Here is a 19,634-nt window from a genome sequence, read left to right as displayed (position 1 = left end):
GGAACAATACATTATTAAAAAAAAAATCAATATAATGTTCCCACAGGCTCCTGATGTAAAATTCTATAATAAAGGCTTGTAGATGTGTAATTATGGTGTGTCAGCTACATTTAAACAAGAGTGTTAAAAGATTGTTAATGTTAAGGCAACACGATTGCAGTGTGAATTGTCCCAGCCTCATTCTAATCTACTGGTGTCACTTTCATTTAATCAGAGGAAAACTATGGGGCAATGTCAGTGAGATTTCTAATACTTTAACATTCTTTGTTCACACTGGATTTTAAGCTATTACAGATCTAAAATGGTTATAAAAAGGTATATTTAATAAAGTATTTTTAATCAATTAGTTCACTCACCAGTGGGCTAGCTTATCTGGCATTACTAAAAGTTGGCTTTAAAGTCAAAAGTCACCTTTTTAAATTAAATGGATTAAAACATTTTTTTCCTTTTAGAATTTCTTGAATTTACTACATGTCTAGTAATTTATTTTATAAACACAAATTCTACTTAGAAATGTAAAGTAGACAAAAGTCACTTAGCTAAAATACTACATCTTGACACATAGAGTCAAGAAAACAAGTCCAAATTCTCCTCTAGTGAAAATATTTTCTAAATAATACAGAAAAAAAAGCTACTATGGCAAGGATATGTATTTATGTCACATATTTTAAATTAAGTAAGGCCTGCTGTATACAGGTAGACAGTATATAGCTGTACCACCAACAGCCTCCAAATAAATTACAGCATATATAAAATAGAGATACAGGAGCTAGGTACACAGAAGATGACCAATCATCTTAGTATATCTGGGATGTCTCCAGTTTTAACACAGAATGTTCTACATCACAGGAAATGCTGTGAGACAATGGTCTGTATCCTGTCAATTGCATTTCAAATAAATACTGATTGGCCAATAGCCAGGCAGGAAGTAGAGGCGAGCAACATGAATTCTGGGAAGAGGAAGTTTGACTCTGCAGTCATGACACAGCCTCAGAGAAAACAAGATGTGACTGTCTTGCTGAAAAAGGTACCAAGCCATGTGGTTAACTCAGACAAGAATTATGGGCTAATATAAGTTATAAGAATTAGTTAATAAGAAGCCTGAGCTAATGGGCCAATCAGTTTATAACTAATGTAGACTCTCTGTGTGATTCTTTGGGACTTATCGGCTGTAGGACCAGGCTGGACAGAAAACCTCGGTCAACAAGGAAACACCAGTCCAAGAAAATTAGGACAATTGATGCCACTTATATATCAATGAACAGACACCAGATAGATGATAGTAATAGACAGATCAGCACTGAGGAAGAAAACTGGGAACATTATTTGGTCATTCCCTGTAGGAGTACCCATACTATCTGTGACACATCACAGACACCTGTAAATCTAGTAATTTGGGGGAATGGGGGAGTGGAAAGTATAAATCTTTTAAAAAGAGCCAGCCAGACTGTGCTAATTAGTTTTTTATCAACTTGACAGATTAGAGTCGCCCAGGAAGCCCTGAGCAGTGTCACTTCTGGAAAAGAGGTCCTGGGCTGTATATGAAAGTAGACTGCCTAAGCCCTGGAAAGCAGAGCAGTAAGCAGCGGCCCACCGTGCTCTCTGCTTCAGTTCCTGCCTTGGCTTCCCTCAGTGTCAGACTGTTACCTGGAAGTTAAAAGATGAAATAAACCCTGTCCTACTTAAGTTGCTTTTGGTAGTATTGCTTATCACAATAACAAAAAGTAACTACATGGATCAAATCTACCAACAATGCCCACTGCTGTCCATGGATAACTTAACTGAAATGCCTGGACCAAATGTGTTTTAAATTTCAGAGTTTTTCAGATTTTGGAAGGTTTGTATAAACTTTAGCAGTTGAATAGCATCCGTAATTCCAAAACTGAAGTGCTCCAAAATCTGAACATGTTCAATGTCACATCAGCACTCAAAAAAAAAAAAAAAAAAGTTTTGGATTTCTAAGCATTTTGAATTTCAGACTTTCCCATTGGGGTGATCAATCTATACTAAGTCACGTGTTAACAAAGTGGATTGCTGAGAGAAATGTTATTTAATTACCCCTATCTAGTGCACATGTCTACTCTCACAGCCGAAATTAATCCTAAAAAGGAAAATCCTTGCAACTAAGAGGGTCTATTTAAGGAGCGCTCTTCATCAGAGGCTCAGGACCAGGTCAGCCTCACTGCTATCCAACATTCTTAACTCTTAGCAAGTACTCTTCCTGCTCCTAGTGACCTGTTCTCTCCTCTGACTTGTAAGAGTATAAGTAACATTTCTCTTGGATGACAGCACTGTGAAGCTCTTAGCATTTTCCACTTGTGTTGGTTTGAATGAGAATGGACCCCCAGCGGTGCGCTAATTCCCTAATCAGTGGAGCTATTTGAGGGGCATGTCAATGGGGGTGGCTTTGAGATTTCAAAAGCCCATAGCAGGCCCAGTCTCTGGTTCTCTCTGCCTTCAGTTTAGGAATAAGATTTAAGCCTTCAGCTACTGCTCTAGCACCATTCCAGTCCACCTGCTGCCAAGCTCCCACCAGGACGGTCACAGACGCACCCTCTGAAACTGTAAAACAAAGTCCCAACTAATTTTTCTTTTCTAGGCTGCCATGGTGTCTCTTCACAGCAACAGAACAATAACTAGGACAGCAGCTAAAGTACTACTCCTGAAACTCACTTTTACTTCCACTTAAAATACAGGCTAGGTTACCACCCATTAGACGGATTTCCATTTTGCCAGGACAATTAGATATCTCGTAGTCATTACATTATCTCCCTGATGCCAGCCACCACCTTTTTAACTACCTGTTTCCATACCCCTTAACTCTCACCCTCCCTGTCCAGATTCCTTCCCAAATCCCCAAATTGGAGACTTCGGAATTACAAGTGCTGTAACAGATTTTCTTAACCTATCCAAGATGAACTTTAGGACAAAAATCTAGAATATAAATTTTAGTGGCTCTCAACTTTCAAAGGAAAAACAAAACAAACTGGGGTTATAAATGATGACTTTTAACCACGTCTTCCAATACAGCTTGTGTCTTCTGAAGAAAAATGGAATTACAGGAAATGAACAACTGTTTAGAAAGAGTTGGGCACAGAAGCTGGTTTTGAGACTAATCTCTAAAAAAACAAAATGTCCAGGACCGATGGGATATCTCAACAGATAAAGAGTTTCTTGCTGTCAGGTCTGGCCACTTAAGTTTGATCTTCAGGTCCCACCTGGCAGAAAGAGGGAGTGTACTGAAAACTTTCTCTGACCTTCACACCTGTGCTGTGGCACAAATGCCTCCCTACCAACAGAAAAAATAAATGCAATTTTAAAAGAATATAACAAACCTAATGAGCAGGAATCCCTTTCACAAAACCAAGAACATTCTTGAATCATGAAACTAATTAAGAAGTCTTTGAAACAAAATTTAAAGAGGGAAACAGCTTACCTTCTAAATGCTTTTTATTACAAAAGTGTAAACATATACAGAAGGCCTGTGATCATTCTTCCCAAAAAACTATTTTCTGACCTGCCTTATCCATGCTCTCCCTTGTGTGAGATAAAATGTAGAACTCTGACTCGGTATCATTAACACAGAAGATAGAATCACAGTAAAATGAGTTCTCAGGAAACAAAGAAGTAATATTTATGGATGTAGACTTCATACAGCAAGTCAAAAATAGAAATATAAATTCAGAGTTTAAAAGTATATGTCCTAGTTTTAAAGTATGCAAGAGGAAATGCTACAGCAAGATGTCAACAAAAGAACCATGAAAGAAATGTGTATGATACATATTTTCATTAATCTATATAAATAAGTTGTGATTATGGTAAATTATGAAAAAGATTCATAAAAATTACGGATTTACTGAAATATGAATACCAAAATTAAAATTTGGTAACGCCCTGTTAGACTGCAAACAAAACTTTTTCTAGGCAGTTTGTACAGATATCTGAGAAATCTCTGAAAGCCCCACAACTTAGTTCTTACCTAAATGACAGCTCTCCAGCGTATGTATTTTAAGGACATAACTACTTAAACTAAATAAACTTGTAGAACGGTATGTAGACCACGAAGATGATAAGTATCAAGGATGTATCAATTAATGGGAAAACATTATAAACCATTTTTCATGATATCTACTTTAAAGTATTCCCTTACACACCCTGGTTATTTTCTGACAAACAAAAAATATGCTAAGGTAAATAATACTGCCAAAAAGCCCAGCTAAAGACAGCAGAACTGTGGGCTGAGAGATGGTGTGGATTATTTGTATTTGGGGTTATAGATCTCATATTCCCCTCCGGTTATCGCAAATTCTAACGCTCTACCACAGCATCCGAGTTGTAAACCTTGTTTCTTTGGCTTGCTCCACTACTAACGTAAAGTATGTTTGACTTTAGATACATTTCAGGCTTTGTAATCTTCATTAAACATGCTCCTGTTCACGAAACGTTGACAATGTATCCACAACACCAGCCCTCTATTTACTTGCCATATACTGTATCAAACAGCAGAGCCAGCGTTTCTTTCAATAACTGAATCCAGGGGGAATTTAGACTCTATCTAACAAATACAGTAAAAAAGTCACGATGCAATGTAATATGTTGCAGAATACATAAACTCAGCGGCAGAATCAGGATTTGAAGTCAAGCCAGGCGGTGGTGATGCACGCCTTTAATCCCAGCACTTCGAAGGCAGAGAGGCAGGAGGATCTCTGTGAGTTCGAGACCAGCCTGGCCTACACATAGAAACCCTGTCTCTAATAACAAAAAAGAATAAATAAAAACTTATAAAAATAAAAATTTGAAGTCAGCCACACTCACAGCCAGCTGTGCATTAATTTCCCTACCATACACGGCATCTCCTAGCTGCCTTTGTAATTAAAGCTTCTGAAGTACAGTGCGAAGTACTGAAACTCAGGGGCAGGATCTCAAGAAGTGACTTGCCTTTCCAGCCTGTCCTACCTCTGATGGGAATATCAATAAACAGCGAAGAGAAGGGCCAAGAGGAAAGAACTACTCATTCCCACTGCAGAATGGCCTGCTTCATAGCTGGGTAGGAGCTGGGAGAAGGCTGGGCAGCTTTTCTCTTGGAATGCTTCCCAGTTTGATCGGCCATGGATCTGAACAAAACTAGTTCTAATGAGCACTGAAGTCTGTCCTAGCGGTCGGGAAAACAAGGCACCAGACTGGCCCACTCCGGGGAGGCAGCACCCCACAGCTCTGCGGCGAGCAGCAGGGAAGAAGTTTGCGGAGGTTCACGCCCCAATTCCTGAAGTCTGGGAGTCGGCCAAGTCGGAGCACAAGGTTCCCCACCGTCTCTTCTGGGTGAGGGCCCTGCTTTCAGCGTCCCTTAAACTTGAGCGCTCTCAAGGCCACCTGAGGCCAGGCCAGGGTGGACTCCGCCTCCTTACAGCCAAGTTTAGCGAGCCGCCGCGCAGGCCAAGGCTGTCCAGCCGCTGGCCACCCTCCTCCCCCCGGCCCGTGGGAGCCGAGGGAGGCTCCGAGGCCCGCACAGAGGGCCGCAGAGCCAGCGCCGGGGTCGCCCCGAGCCCCGCACCGAGGGCGGCTGGGCCAGCGACGAGGGCGGCTCCCAGCCAGTGCCGGCCCAGACATGTGCGGCCCCTCGCGTCCCGCCCGCCGAGGCCCGAAGGGCGCGCCCGGCCGCGGGCCTACGCTCCGCCGGACCTCCAGGGCGGTGAGGAAAGAAGAGTGGGCACAGGCCGCAGCGCCCCGGGCCGCTCCTTACCGCTTCACCACGCCTGTCTTGATCTTGATCTGTCTCACGCGAGGATCGGCCATGGTCCCTAGAGCGCCGCAAGGAGGAGGGGCGGGGCTGCGCGGCGCGCCGGCGCAGAAGCGGCGGTGGAGTGGGCGTGGTGTCATGGGTGTGCGCGTGCGCAACCTGGAGCCCGGCCTCCAGCACCACGCCTTCTAGCCAGAGCCTTGGAATTCTGGTCTGCTGTACCCAATTCTGAAGGGGCTCTCAGGGGCTCCTACCACCTGTTTCTCCCTACCTAATCTGTCCTTACACAGTCCACTTGGTTTGAACACAGGTTGCACTTTTATTTTTCCAGTTTCCGCAACCTGAGTTAAGAAACTTTCTGTTCCTGAGAAATTGGGAATGATTATCAGCTTAATGGACAGAGTGACCTAGAAACTGTTATCAAAGATTGTTTTGGTTTTTATTGTCTGTTGTCAAAAGGAGAAAGTTAGCTGTATTTGATGAAATAAAATACCATCATTCAGGCAGTCAAAGGAAATCTTTACACTTTGCCTTAAAAAAAAAAATGTTCGTAGAGCCGGGAGGTGGTGACGCTGGAGGCAGAGGCAGGAGAATCTCTCTGAGTTCGAAGCCAGCCATACAGTGAGTTCCAGAACAGCCAGGGCTAAACCGAGAAACTTTATCTCTTAAAAACAAGCAAACAAGTTTGTAGAATGTGACTTATGCAAATTGTGATGTGCTCTTTGAGCTTGGGGGAAAGAGGACTCTGGGGACAAGGAGGTTCCTCCTAGCCTACATTTTAGCAAGTTTGTTTAAAGTGTCCTGCAAGACTCCCTGTCCTGAGACACACTGGCCCCCTAACCCTGTGACACGGAGAAAGCAGTGCAGCAAACAGCCAAGTGCATTAAAAACACTGGGCCTACTTGGCTTAGAAGGTAGTCGCTCTGGCCTCCAAGCCTGAGTTTAATCTGCAGGACTCAAAATGGTGGAGTGAAAGAACCGACTTCTTTAAATTGTCCTTTGAACTCCACAAGTACACCATGGCACACAACAATACACAGAGGCACTCATGCATACTAAATAAATGGTTTGGTTTTGGTTTGGGGCTTTTGTTTTCGGGGTTTTTTTTTTTTTTGGTTGTTTTTGTTTGTTTGTTTGGTTGGTTGGTTGGTTGGTTGGTTGGTTAGTTGGTTGGTTGGTTTGGTTAGTTTGGTTTGGTTTTGGTTTTTCAAGACAGGATGTCTCTGTGTAGCTCTGACTGTTCTGGAACTGGATCTCTTATCAGACTTGCCTTGAAATCACAGAGATCTACCTGCCTCTACCTCCCAAGTGTTGGGATAAAAGTCATGGACCACCACTCAGCTATAAAGGTGGGTTTACAAAAAAAAAATTAAGTTGCACCCTTAAGAACAGTTAGAAGGCTAAATATTTGGAACAGAAGCTACAATTGTTTGTTTTAAAAAAAGCCTCCACTAGTCACAAAATGGCAGAAGTCCATCCACAAGAGAACAAACCAGAAATCTTTCGCTCAAGAACTCCAGTAGGATTTCCCTGGTCGTTTCCACTGGGTGTTTTAAGTACCTGTGTTGGTGATGCTATCTATTTATATGTCTGCTTTTTCTTGCTGCATACTTCATGAACTCAGTCCTTCAATAGTGAAAGTATAGCTACTATAGATCATTTTTATATGGGACACTAAATACTACCACTAGCATATCTTAAACAGTTAAAATTTTAAAAAATGTGTGTGGTACACAAGATGTGGGTGTGTAAATCAAACAACTTATCTTACACGTGGAGTTCTACCCTTTAATGAACACCTGACCCTGGCCCTTAACCTCCCTGGAGAGCCACAGGAAATAATGACCACATTACAGGACAGGGGTGTGGAATGAAGTATCCAGCTCAAGCTTTACACATAGCAGACGCTCACAACTTTTGACCGTACTATATTTTCAAAGATTTGCATAAGATGAGACAGCCTCCAATGCGCTCCAGAACCTCCTCCTGTTGAAACACACAGACACACAGACACGCAAAAACACGTGTAAGAATCCAGGCATAGCCTCCCTTATTCCCTTATTTCTTGATGCTGTCCTTCACTTGATTGTCTTTATCCTTTCTGACACTTAATAATTCACTTCTCATCTTCATGGCTGGCTTTGGGGCACCCTTCAGTCTTGGTCAATACAGGATCCTGGGCATAAATCCAGGATCAAAACTCAGCTCCCATGGAAAGTCTTCCAGGACTGACCTTTGCCTGCGCAGTCCTCTGAAAATACATTGCTACTTTGTATTATGTGTATGGAAACAATTTGATTTGAGTTCTTAACAAGGGTTGCGCTCACCCCTTTAGCTGGAGAATAAACACCTCTAGAGGCAAGAACCTTGTCCTTCATAAACCTTCCTCCCAAACCTCCACTTGTGTGATGTACACAGTAGGCGCTAAATTCAATAAATACTATTCTCTAGCTGGCTGGCACAATAAACTACAACCCCAAGCGACACAGCTGAGCTGTGAATATAGGGGAGAGGACAAACACAGCAGCAGAGTCACCAAAGCGAAACACTGTGAAGGAAAATGGAAGCAACAAACCACTCATGGAGGATAGCACACCGAGGCCCTTTGCTGGTGCCCAGGTCCTTTTGGCCACCACCAACACTATTTGACTCATCACACTTTCCTTTTCACCCAGGTTTCCAGAGATTCCAAACTCAGCTTTGTGCTAATTTGCAGGGATTCCTTTTAGGCACACACCTACTCTTTCTCCCCAACCCTCAGCCTTGCAGCTGTCCTTTGCTTTTGTTCCTTTAAGTTCTTGCCTGTGCTTTAAGTGTAAATCACTAACTACTGTTTGCGATTCATCAGCCCAAAGACCATGGCTGCTGATGCTGCACGTGTTCAGACCCAGTCCCTCCAGGACAGGTTGTGTTTATCTGTGTCTGTGTGTTCTACACTGTGTGCTGGGGGCGCTAAGTAACTATATGGAGTGTGGCATCGCCATTAACAGTAGGGAACTAGATGAGCTTGTCCCACAGAGTATGAGTTAAGGCTGTGAGTTCAGGAGTCAGACCAACCTCAGCCAGGTCCCAGCTCCTCTTTTCACTGACTGTAACTCTGAACAAGTTACCTAACGTGTCTTGGTTCAGTGTCTTTATCTGTAAGGCATAGAGGATGATGGTAATAATGCCAACTCATAAGGCTTTCACAGAGTTTAACTGAGAGCTGGTGTTTATTAAGGCCCATATATTTGGATATGGGAAAGAGGTACTAATAAGGAAATTTGTGCATAATGGATATGAACATAGAGATGTGAGTGTTACCATTAATGTCAATGAGCTCAGACTGAGTTAGTGTTTGATCATTTCATGTGATACAGACCATGTTTAATTTGTTCGCCATTGTATCCCAACACATAGTGATACCTGGCACACAGTAGGCACTCACGTTGGTTTAGGAATTTCTTTCCTCTTTACTTCTCTTTCTTTCTTTCTGACAAGGTATAGCTATGTTGCCCAGCCTGCCCTTGAACACACTGTCCTCCTGCCTCAGTCTTTGAAGTAGACGGAAGTATAGGCAAGTGCCACCATGCCTGGTGTAACATGAGGGGGCCTGCTTGTTGGGGGTTTTCTGTCCTGTCCGGCCCCCCAGCTATTTAGTCCCAGAGAAAAATCACACACATCTCTTTAAGTTATAAAGCTGATTGACCCATTAGGTCAGGCTACTTATTAGCTAACTCTCACATCTTGATTAACCCATTTTTCTGATCTATTTTAGCCATGTGGCTCAGTACCTTTTTCAGTGGGGCAGCTCACATCCTGCTGCTTCGGTGATCTGGGCAGGAGTGGGAGCAATCAACTTCCTCCTCCCCAGAATTCTCCTGCTCTCCTTGCATCATTTCCACTTCCTGTCTGGTTTTCCCGCCTATACCTCCTGCCTGGCCAATCAGCTTTTATTTAAAACATGATTGACAGAATACAGACAATTCTCCTGCACCAGCCTGGCAATCTTCCACTTAACCATACATCACAGAGTTTGCTCCTTCGAGCAAGAGTATGACAATGACAACCTGAAGTCCTGCTTTCCCTCCCTCTCCCCACATACACCCATCTTCCTCTCTGTCTCGCTCTGACAAACAGTTAGAGAGAGCGCTCAGTGGACAAAGTGATGTTTTACGGGCTTGAGGACCTGAGCTCAGACACCCAGAGCCCATGTAAAAGCCAGGCATAGCCGTGTGCACTTATAACTTTCCAGTACTGGGAAGGGGGAGAGGAGGGGAAGAGGGGACACACTGGAGGATCCCCCAAAGAACTCCTTAGCTGACCAGTGCAGCCAAAACATCAAGCTCTAGGTTAAGTGAGAAACCTCGCCTCAAAAAATAATGTTGAGAGTTATAGAGGAAGATGCCCAGAGTTAACCTTTGACCTCTATACGTGCATACGCAGGAGAGTGCACCTCCCCCCATACACTTGCCCATGTGTATGCAAGCACAGAGGGGGGGAAAGAGAAAGAGGGAGAGAGAGAGGAAGTGGAAGAGGAAAACAGAGGAGGGGGGGAGAGATGTGTGGAAGATCCAGGATTACCCATAAAACTCGTAAATTTTGTGTCTGCCTCCTGCCCTTGCCCCATAAATATGGACCTGTTGACTCCTTTCTAACTAATAGCTTATGGCAGAAATGAGAAGTTACCTTTAACATTAGATATTTTAAATGGCTCTCATTTGGGGTACACTTCCTCAGGTTTGTAGCACGAATAATAAAAACCCAGAGACAGTATTGGGGTTCAAGCTGAAGATCAGAAAAACAAAGCAGCCAAGCCACTAGAGAGAGAGTTCTTATATTTACCAAGGCTCAGACAAACAAAGCAGCGATCCTGTCCTCAGAGTGACTGTACACTGCAATGCTCCCCACCAAACCTCAGAATGCAGACTGAGACCCTGAGCTCCTGTCTCTTCCCACCCAGCCTCGATGGCTAACTAGTGTGGCTGCTGGGATTGAAGGTGTGTGCCACCACTGCCTGGCCTGTATGGCTGACTAGTGTAGCTACCCTTGTACTCTGATCTTCAGGCAAGCTTCATTTATTAAAACACAAAGGAAATAGCACTATCCAGGTTTTTCTGAGGAATCCATGGAGGAAGTTCACCTGAAACTCTTCAGCCATGTCATTGTTGGAGTTGACTTGAAATGATTGCAAAACTAAAGTTTAACTGTCTCTTGAGACCTGTAGGAGCGGGACTCTGATTCTCCACGATTGACTTTACAGTCCAGCTCTGCTGACCTTACACCTCCATACCCCTCTTAGCCAAATAAAGGCTATAGATGCTTTCCGTGAATGTTAAGGGTCTATTCTATGCCTGCCGCTGTTCTGGCCACTGGTAATACAAGTATGCTGTGGAGATAGATTGTATAGGGCTGAGAAAATTAGTGTGGAGCATAGATCCTGCCACAATAGCGATTCCACAGGTTGTTATTAGTAACCATTGTAATCAACCACACTGTTATTATTAGGCACAATATAGATCATGATTACTAGCCAGGTCACCTTTCAGTGGGACCATGTCTGCAATTTTGAAATTCTCCCCCACCTTCATCAAATTTAGCTAACTACCTCAAGTGCCTCTTCTCCCTGAAAGGCTTCCTTATTGGGGTTAGTCTCCTTGTCGTTTAGGACTCATGGATTTGGTTCTCAGCACTCACCTCTTTGAGTCTGGACTACACAGCTCTCTCTTTCTTGCTCAATCCCTGTGCCTTGTATCTGTTCCTCACTTGCTCTGCAGACTTCCACCTTCCAGTATTGTCGGTTCAGGTCTCCTACTTCCCAACAAACTCATCCAACTGTGCTGGCATTGTCTTGAATATTGTCCCTGGTCCATATACTGCTAAACATCAGTTATCTATCTCTCTTATTTAAGAAGGACGGAAGCCAGGAAGTGATGGTGCATACCTTTAATCACAGCACTCAGGAGGCAGAGGCAGATGCAGATGGATCTCTGTGAGTTCGAGGGCAGCCCGGTCTATAAGAGATAGTTCCAGGACAGCCAAATTACATACAGAAACCCTGTGTCACAAAACAAAAACAAAAGAAGAAGAAGAAGAAGAAGAAGAAGAAGAAGAAGAAGAAGAAGAAGAAGAAGAAGAAGAAGAAGAAGAAAGAGAAGAAGAAAGAGAAGAAGAAAGAGAAGAAGAAAGAGAAGAAGAAAGGACTGGACTTCATACCCTTCAAGTCTCGGGGCAGAGTTGTTTTCACGGTCATGGTGAAAAACTGATCCTGCTAATGATCTTTTTGAAAGTAAGATTTTTACTAAAAAATACAAAGCATAAAGAAATGCACGCAAACAAGAGTATGGTTTAATGTGTCTTTTGAACATAAATGTAATAATGTAGCCAACATCCAGACTAAGAAAGATAGCATTGGCAGTGGCCTCAGAACCTCCTCAAAGGTTCTCAACACATTCTAACTAAGAAACCGCTGTTCTGTTTTGAGTTTTTCTGTTTTTTGGGTTTTTTGTTTGTTTGGTTGTTTTTTTTCTTTTGTCTGTTTGTTTTGTTTTCGAGATAGGGTTTCACTGCATAGCTTTGGCCTTGAACTCACATAAATGCCCAGCCTCTGCCTCCCAAGTGTTGAGATTAAAGACTTGTGCCACCACCACCCAACAAAACCGCTTATGCTTTCTGACTCAGACACCAGACTATGTCCCCTGGTTTTTCGTTTGCTTGCTTTTTTTTTTTTTTTTTTTTTTTTTGCTTTGGAGCCTGTCTTGTACACCAAGCTGGCCTCAGACTCAGAGATCCACCTGCCTCTGCCTCCCAAGTGCTTGGATTAAAGGCATGCGCCACCATCGACCAGCCTATTTCCCATTTTTAAGCTTTATGGAAGTTCAGCGACTTAGCTACTGTTGTGTTGCTGTGAAAAAACACTGTGACCAAGGCATTTAATTGGCGACTTGCTTTCAGTTTGGGTAAGTCTATTTCCATCATGGTGGGAAGCAACATAGCAGGCAGGCAGGTAGGCAGGCAGGCATGGTCCTGGAGCAGTAGCTAAGAGCTTACATCCTGATCTGCAAGCAGCAGGCAGAGAGTGTGTGACTGGGCCTCAAAGCCCACCTTCAGTGACAGACCTCCTCCAACAAGGCCACACCTCCAAGTCCTTTCTAAATAGTCCACCAACTGGGAACCAAACATTCAAATATATGTTTGAATGGAGGCCGTTTTCACTGACACCACTACGTGCAGTCATGTAGAATGTAACCTCAGTATCTTGATTTCTGCACTCCACATTATGTGAGAGACATCTAGGTGCTATATGTTGCTCTTTGTTCCTTTTCTATTGCTGTGCAGAATTACACAGCGTGTTATGACTCAGTCTACTGTTGGACAATTGGGGTGCTCCTGGCTTCAGGCTATTATGCATAGTGCTCTCATAAACATGATTGGAGATATTTTGATGATGAGATGTAGCCATTTTGTTCTAGACACTTAGGAGAAGAGTGTAAGGGGTCATAGACTATGCCATATGCGTTCTACATTAGTAGACCTTGTTGAATATTCTTGAGGCTATATTCATATTGTGCCAATTACATCCTTAGCAGCATGAAGAGAGTTCTAGTTGCTCTGCAATCCTACTAACTCTTGCTGCTGTCTGCCACCTTCATTGAACCGTTCTGGTGGTCTTTAATTACGGTTTGAAGTTGCATTTTCTGGATGGTCGATCAGGCTAAGCTTGTGTTTAGCCGTATCCTCACAGTCTCGATATCCTCTTCTGAGAATTAGTTCTTCAAGTCTTTTCTTTATTTTTCTATTTTTTACTTCTCATCAATGACCAGCATTGCTTATATATATTTGGGTATGAGTTCTTTGCTAGTTATACAAATTAGATAATATATTCAACTCTGCACTCCTTTCCACAACTACCTTGAAGCTGTGGAAATTGCTTGATAATGTCTACTGAAGTCAAATATATGCGACACCTTTGACTTATAAATCCACTCCCAAGTATCCAGTAAAAATACTCACAGAGAGGGCTCAGCGGGTACAAGTACTAAGCACCCAACCCTGACATTCTTAGTTCAATCCTAGAAGCTCACATGAAAGCTGTTTGTGGTGCTCGTTTACAGTCTCGGCGCGCCTGTGATAAGGTGGGGGTTGGCAGCAGAAGAATCACTCACACTGCTGGCTAAGCCGGCCTGGAAGATGAAGCAGTGACAGAAGCAAGATATGCCTCAACAGAGCAGAGGTGAGAACCAACTCCTAAAGCTGTCCTCTGACCACCACACAGGTGCCACGGCTCTCACGGACCTGCTCTCACACATACACCACACAAACACAATCTGCGTGGATATGCCTACATATATTCACAAAATATACAAAACTACCAGAAGATAAGAAGGATAAAAAGAAGGCCAGAGAATTGTTCCTGGAAGGACTATCTGTAACATTCAGAAGCTAGAAATAATTCAACTCTGTGACTTACCATTTTACTCCCCAACTAGTGTGGTGGGGTGGGGGGAGCTTAAAGAGGATTTAGATTTTTGGTTTAGATTTTAGTAGTCGATTTTCCCATTTATAGTCATTGCTTCTTGTTTCCTATTTATGTATTTTGCCTAGGGGCATGGGAGTCTTGAAGATACTATTCTATGCGTTAGTCCATGTTGATATTTCATCTTTTGCATTCGTTTACATTTATCCAGAATTCACCTTTTTGAATGGTGCTAGTTAGAAGTAGATTTTAATGTTTTTTTCCACATGGACTTAATACTTCCTATGCTTTTTGCTATTTTTGCCTCTCAAGCAAAAAAAATACGGTTGTGTGTGTGCATGTGTGCCCATGTTTGCATGGATGTGAGCATGCGTGCCTGCAACATGATCACGGTGGCTTGAGGTAAACATCTGGAGACATCCTCAACTGATCTCTACTTAGTTCCTGAGGCTCTCAGTTGAACCCAGTTTAGCTAGCCAGCTTGCTCTAAGGGTCCCCACCTCTAAGAGCTGGAGTTACAAGCCACGCCCTCCCAGAATTTATGTGGGTTCTGGGGATCTGAACTCCCCCAGCTGTTACAGGAACTGCTCCAACCACTGAGCCATCTTCCAGCCTTGCTTTATTTTTCAATTGTTAATTGTGTATGTAGCAGGCACTGGTAAATGTCTCACCCAACATCTGGTACCAGTAGTCTTTCTCCTTGCCTGCCTCCTCTGTATGACTTGCTTTTCTCCGTTTGATTTGCAGCTGAAGGTCAGATACACAATTTTGGGTGGTTGAAGCTATATAGTTGGCTGTTGGAAATACTTAGGATTTCTTGATGAAAGGGGGAACTGCCTCTTCCCCACCTTTTCTATGACAATCAAAAGAATAACCAGAGCCTAGAACACTCATGAGATAAATTTCTGAAGTGCCAATCTGCTAACATTGCATCGTTGAAGCAAAATCAGAAGCCAGCTGTCTCTAGTGACTGTACTCGAGGAAAACAGATCTTCTCACGGCTCAGTGCCACTTGTGACATTTCTATCACTTGCACCCTGAAGGGTTCTGTCATTATTACAGATGCCATGAGTGCCCCGTGGCCTTGTCTCTTTCCTCTGTTAAGGACACCTGTGAAAACCAAAATACCTTCAACTTTGGCTTTCGAAATACGCTGTGTTCTCACTGTGCGAATGTAGTAAACATGCCATTTAAACGGCCATAGGTCACAGAGTGCAGATGTTGGAGGGGGAACACTTTAGACAATAGGAATAATATATAGGCATTGAGAGAACATAATCTTTCTGAAAGTGACTTACGGATGATTCTGTTTACAGATGAACAGACACCTGATATTACAATTCATTGCTCTGACACGTATTGGAATCGTGGCGTGCAGGTTTTAATACATCATGTTGCATTTCGTTCGGCCCGTGTCCTAATACCATGTAACATAAATTTTTGCCAAAAGGAGCGACATTACATGACACTGACTTTCAAAAGACACACACAATATTTTCAGATCACCCGCTTTTTATCCATGAGCGCCCAGTTCAGAAATCAAGCTGGCAGACACGAGTGGAGTGGATGTGTGGCCTCGGAGCAGCATATTTATCCTGCATCATTCTGAGCATTTCTACCTGTAGTCAATGGCTCCATTCCATTTTTATGTTGAAATGCATGAGCAGCAGCAATGAACCTTTTTCGTGTGTGTGTGTCAGCTAAAGTAAGATTGTTGTTCAGAAGCAATCAGTAGAGACCTGAAAAGTGTTTTCAGATTACGTGCATTGGATAAGAATCTTTTACATGTTTATCATGAACCATCTATTTGAAACTCTCACCAAAATGTTTATGACCTCTTTGTTTTTGTTCTATCTATGACTTCTTAAAAAAAAGACATCTTTATTAGCTGTAAAATATTTTCCATTTTCGTGATGTATCCTTCTTTTGTGTTACTAAAAACAAAAAAAAAAGACATGTAAAGGAGGTAAAGATTTGGGGGCAGCACATTTATAAACTACTGAAAACTACTTTAGGAGTTCAGAGTGTGTGCATCTCTTGAGGTTAATTTTCTAGTACTCATGCCAGGTAACTTGCAACTACAGGTAATTATAGCTCCCATGGATCTAGCATCCTTCCTAGGTACCTACACATACCCATGTGCACACTCTCCTATTCCCCCAAACGACTATACACATGGATGACAAAGATCCAATGATACAGGTTTACAATGTTGGTATTCATTCATTTATGAAATTATGTGTACCCACGCACACCCATGCACACCCTCTCCTATCCCTCCACACGTCTATACACATGGTTAAAAATAAAATAAATCGTTTGAAAAGAAAATGACCTAAATACTGGATGACAAAGATCCAATGATACAGACTTACAGTGTTTGGTATTCACTCATTTATGAAATTATTTTCCAACAGTTTATTGTGCGTGAGGGCAAACTACCCAACCCAGATGATTCTTCCTGGTTAAGAAACCTAAAGCAATTGGAAAAAGTAAGTTGGTATCTGTGAAATCTTGCCAGAATTCTGAAGAACAGTTTGCTAAGGGGGAAAGAAACCTCATTGGAATGGATTTTTGTCTAGTATTTTAAGGTAATATAAGATATTACTTCTTGATTGAGGCAAGAAATTTAATTTTAACTTCCACAACTTCTAATTCCAACATTACTACCCTACTACTTAATGATTGTTATTATTATTATTACTATAATTAATTCTCTTCTATTATTACCATTAGTCTTTGCACACGTATGTGTGGGTGAAATTGCCATTTAATCACATAGCTGAGACTTTAAGAGTCCTTTAATGTAAGGGTCATATGCTTCCAAATACTCTGGAGACTTCAGAGAAGATAGAACCTGGCCAACTCCTTGGGATTCTTAATCAGAATAAGAAATCTGATCCTGGCATGGAGAGTGTGACTCTTTTCTCCACACTGGGGAAGCAGAGGTAGGAGAATTAGGAACTCAAGGCCATCAATGACTATAAAGAGGGTTCAAGGATAGCTGGAACCAGATTGGGCTGTTTGAGAGATTGTCTCACCTGCCCCACACCCATAAATAAATAAACAAACAAACAATAAATAAGTAGAGAAATAAAATTCACCAAAGATCTTGGTTGCATTCAGTACAACTGAGTTCTCAGAGTTCTGAGTACCCTGAAACTAAAGACTGAATGTGTGATTTTCAGTAGTTTAGTTTTGTTTTGTTTGATTTGGTTTGGTTTGGTTTGGTTTGGTTTAGTTTGGTTTGGTTTTTCGAGACAGGGTTTCTCTTTGTAACAGTCCTAGTTGTCCTGGAACTAGCTCTTGTAGATCAGACTGGCCTCGAACTCACAGAGATCCACCTGCCTCTGCCTCTCGGGTGTCAGGTTTCTTTTATTTGTTTGTTTAGTGTGTGTGTGTGTGTGTGTGTGTGTGTGTGTCCATGATGCTTCTGTGGAAGTCAGAGAAAAACTTTTGATATCTCTCTCTCTCTCTCTCTCTCTCTCTCTCTCTCTCTGTTTTTGTTGTTGTTTTTTTTTTAATTTTTTGTTTTTTTCGAGACAAGGTTTCTCTGTAGCTTTGGTGCCTGTTCTGTAATTAGCTCTTGTAGACCAGGCTGGCCTCAAACTCAGAGACCCACCCTCCCCCTGACTCTGCCTCCAGAGTGCTGGGATTAAAGGCCTGTGCTACCGGTGCCTGGTGGTGGGGTTTCAGTTTTTGCTCACTCTCGGGCTTGTGTTTTGGTGTTCTGCATGCAGACAGTGCTCAGAAGATTAGCAGCAGGGATTTGGGCTCCAGAATGTATTGTTAAAATCTCAGCTAAGGCACTTCCAAACAATGAACCTTGAATCTTGCCTTGACACTCTGTGAAACAGAGCGTCTTAACCTGTGAAGTGGGGGTAACGTGTCTGTCCCCCATAGTGTCATTGCTGTGAACATTATGGAAGGAGACATACATAAAGGACTTCGTGTCATATGTGGCATGTCCCCACTACCTAGCAGGTAAGAATCATTACTGTCTATACTCACATAAGCACAGAAAGAAAGAGCCCAGAATCGATGGAGTTAAGCTAGACCAGGAAGGAGGTTTTTTGCTTACCAGAGAACTAGGGATTCTAATGAAAACTGTTTCTTCTTAATATTTAAGGGATGTAAGTTGAAATGTGAATATTGCGAAATTGATTTTCTCTGACAAATAGGAAAGAAGAGGAATCTTCAGATTGTCAAATTTATTATTGGAAACTTGTAATATCAAAAGATCCTCCAGGTGAATCTTGAAAATATTACACGAAACTCACGTGGGTAAGCCCATCAAAGGTAAATGCTAGCTGTATAACTTTGGAAAATATTATTAACTTGTCATTTTTCAGGTGAAAGACTCATACTCTGGAGCAATGCAATAGTGTAAATAAAGTTACAATTCCTTTTCTGTTTTTCTCTTGCTGCCTCAAGCTGACCTGGGACTTACCATGTAGCCCAGCTGCTCTCAGGCTGACCTGGGACTTAACCATGTAGCCCAGGCTACCCTCAAACTTGCGCTGTTTCTGTCTTCTGTAGAGCTGGGATTCCAGGTGTGTACCAGCTTACCTGTCTTTAAAGCTGTGATTGCTAACAAGCAGTAAGTATCCAATACCTGAGAGCTATTGTCTAGAATGTGATAGGATTTCTGTAAGTGAACTTTCGGCATTGTGAAGCGTGTGTTGTACATCTAAAAGTATTTATGCCAATATTTAAAGTGGTGCCTGTTGGGGCAGACTAAGACTTTTCTTTTTCTTTTCTCCTTTTAGAAGTCTTTTGGCTGGGTGGTGGTGTTACAAACCTTTAGTCCCAGCACTCTCTGTGAGTCAGAGGACAGACTGGTCTACAAAGCGAGTTCCAGGACAGCCAGAACTATTACATAGAGAAATGCTGTCATGAAAAAAACAAACAAACAATAGAACAAAAACACAACAAAAAGGAAATCTTTAAATATCACTATAAAACCTTTTTATCTATTGTAATATTTTAATTTATTCTTTGAGAATCCATACATATGTACAATGAGTTTGGATCATATCCACTTCTTGATACCCTCTTTGGTTCCTTCCAAACCCTCCAACTTTATGACCTCCTCTTCTTTCTCTACCTCCTCTTCTTTGTTTTTTGTTTTTATTTTTTAAATAACCTTCTGAGTTCACATAAAGCTACCATTTGTAGCAGTGTGGTTTCTCTATATCCTGTAACCAGACTGAGTGGGGTCTTCAGAAATAGGGTCTTACCATCATTCTGTGGGAAATCAAGAGCAGTAGCCGCAGCCTGTATTGTTTTATTTGACAACCTATGGCTCTGGAAGGAACATTGTCACCATATAAAGTAACTACACTTAAACTCCATTTTTTAGGAAGTTTATAAAATAGTACATTTCCACATGGCTTTTGGAATTCCCCCCCCCCTTGGTATTAGTTATTGCTCCTCCCACTC

General features: G+C 42.2%; 1 protein-coding gene across 1 annotated transcript in view; it reads right to left on the bottom strand.

The window, feature by feature from the left end:
- The window catches only part of Tbca (tubulin folding cofactor A), a 55,860-nt gene extending 49,975 nt beyond the window's left edge, over positions 1-5,885 (bottom strand). Inside the window, exon 1 of the mRNA XM_048455948.3 lies at positions 5,741-5,885. Coding sequence (XP_048311905.2) covers positions 5,741-5,877 — 137 coding nt within the window. The 5' untranslated portion in view covers positions 5,878-5,885. The remainder of the gene's footprint in view (positions 1-5,740) is intronic.
- Positions 5,886-19,634: the final 13,749 nt, after the last annotated feature.

The sequence above is a fragment of the Myodes glareolus genome, chromosome 15 (assembly GCF_982192425.1).
Source record: "Myodes glareolus chromosome 15, mMyoGla1.1, whole genome shotgun sequence".
Classification (NCBI taxonomy): Eukaryota; Metazoa; Chordata; class Mammalia; order Rodentia; family Cricetidae; genus Myodes; species Myodes glareolus.
This window is presented reverse-complemented; position numbering and strand designations above follow the sequence as displayed.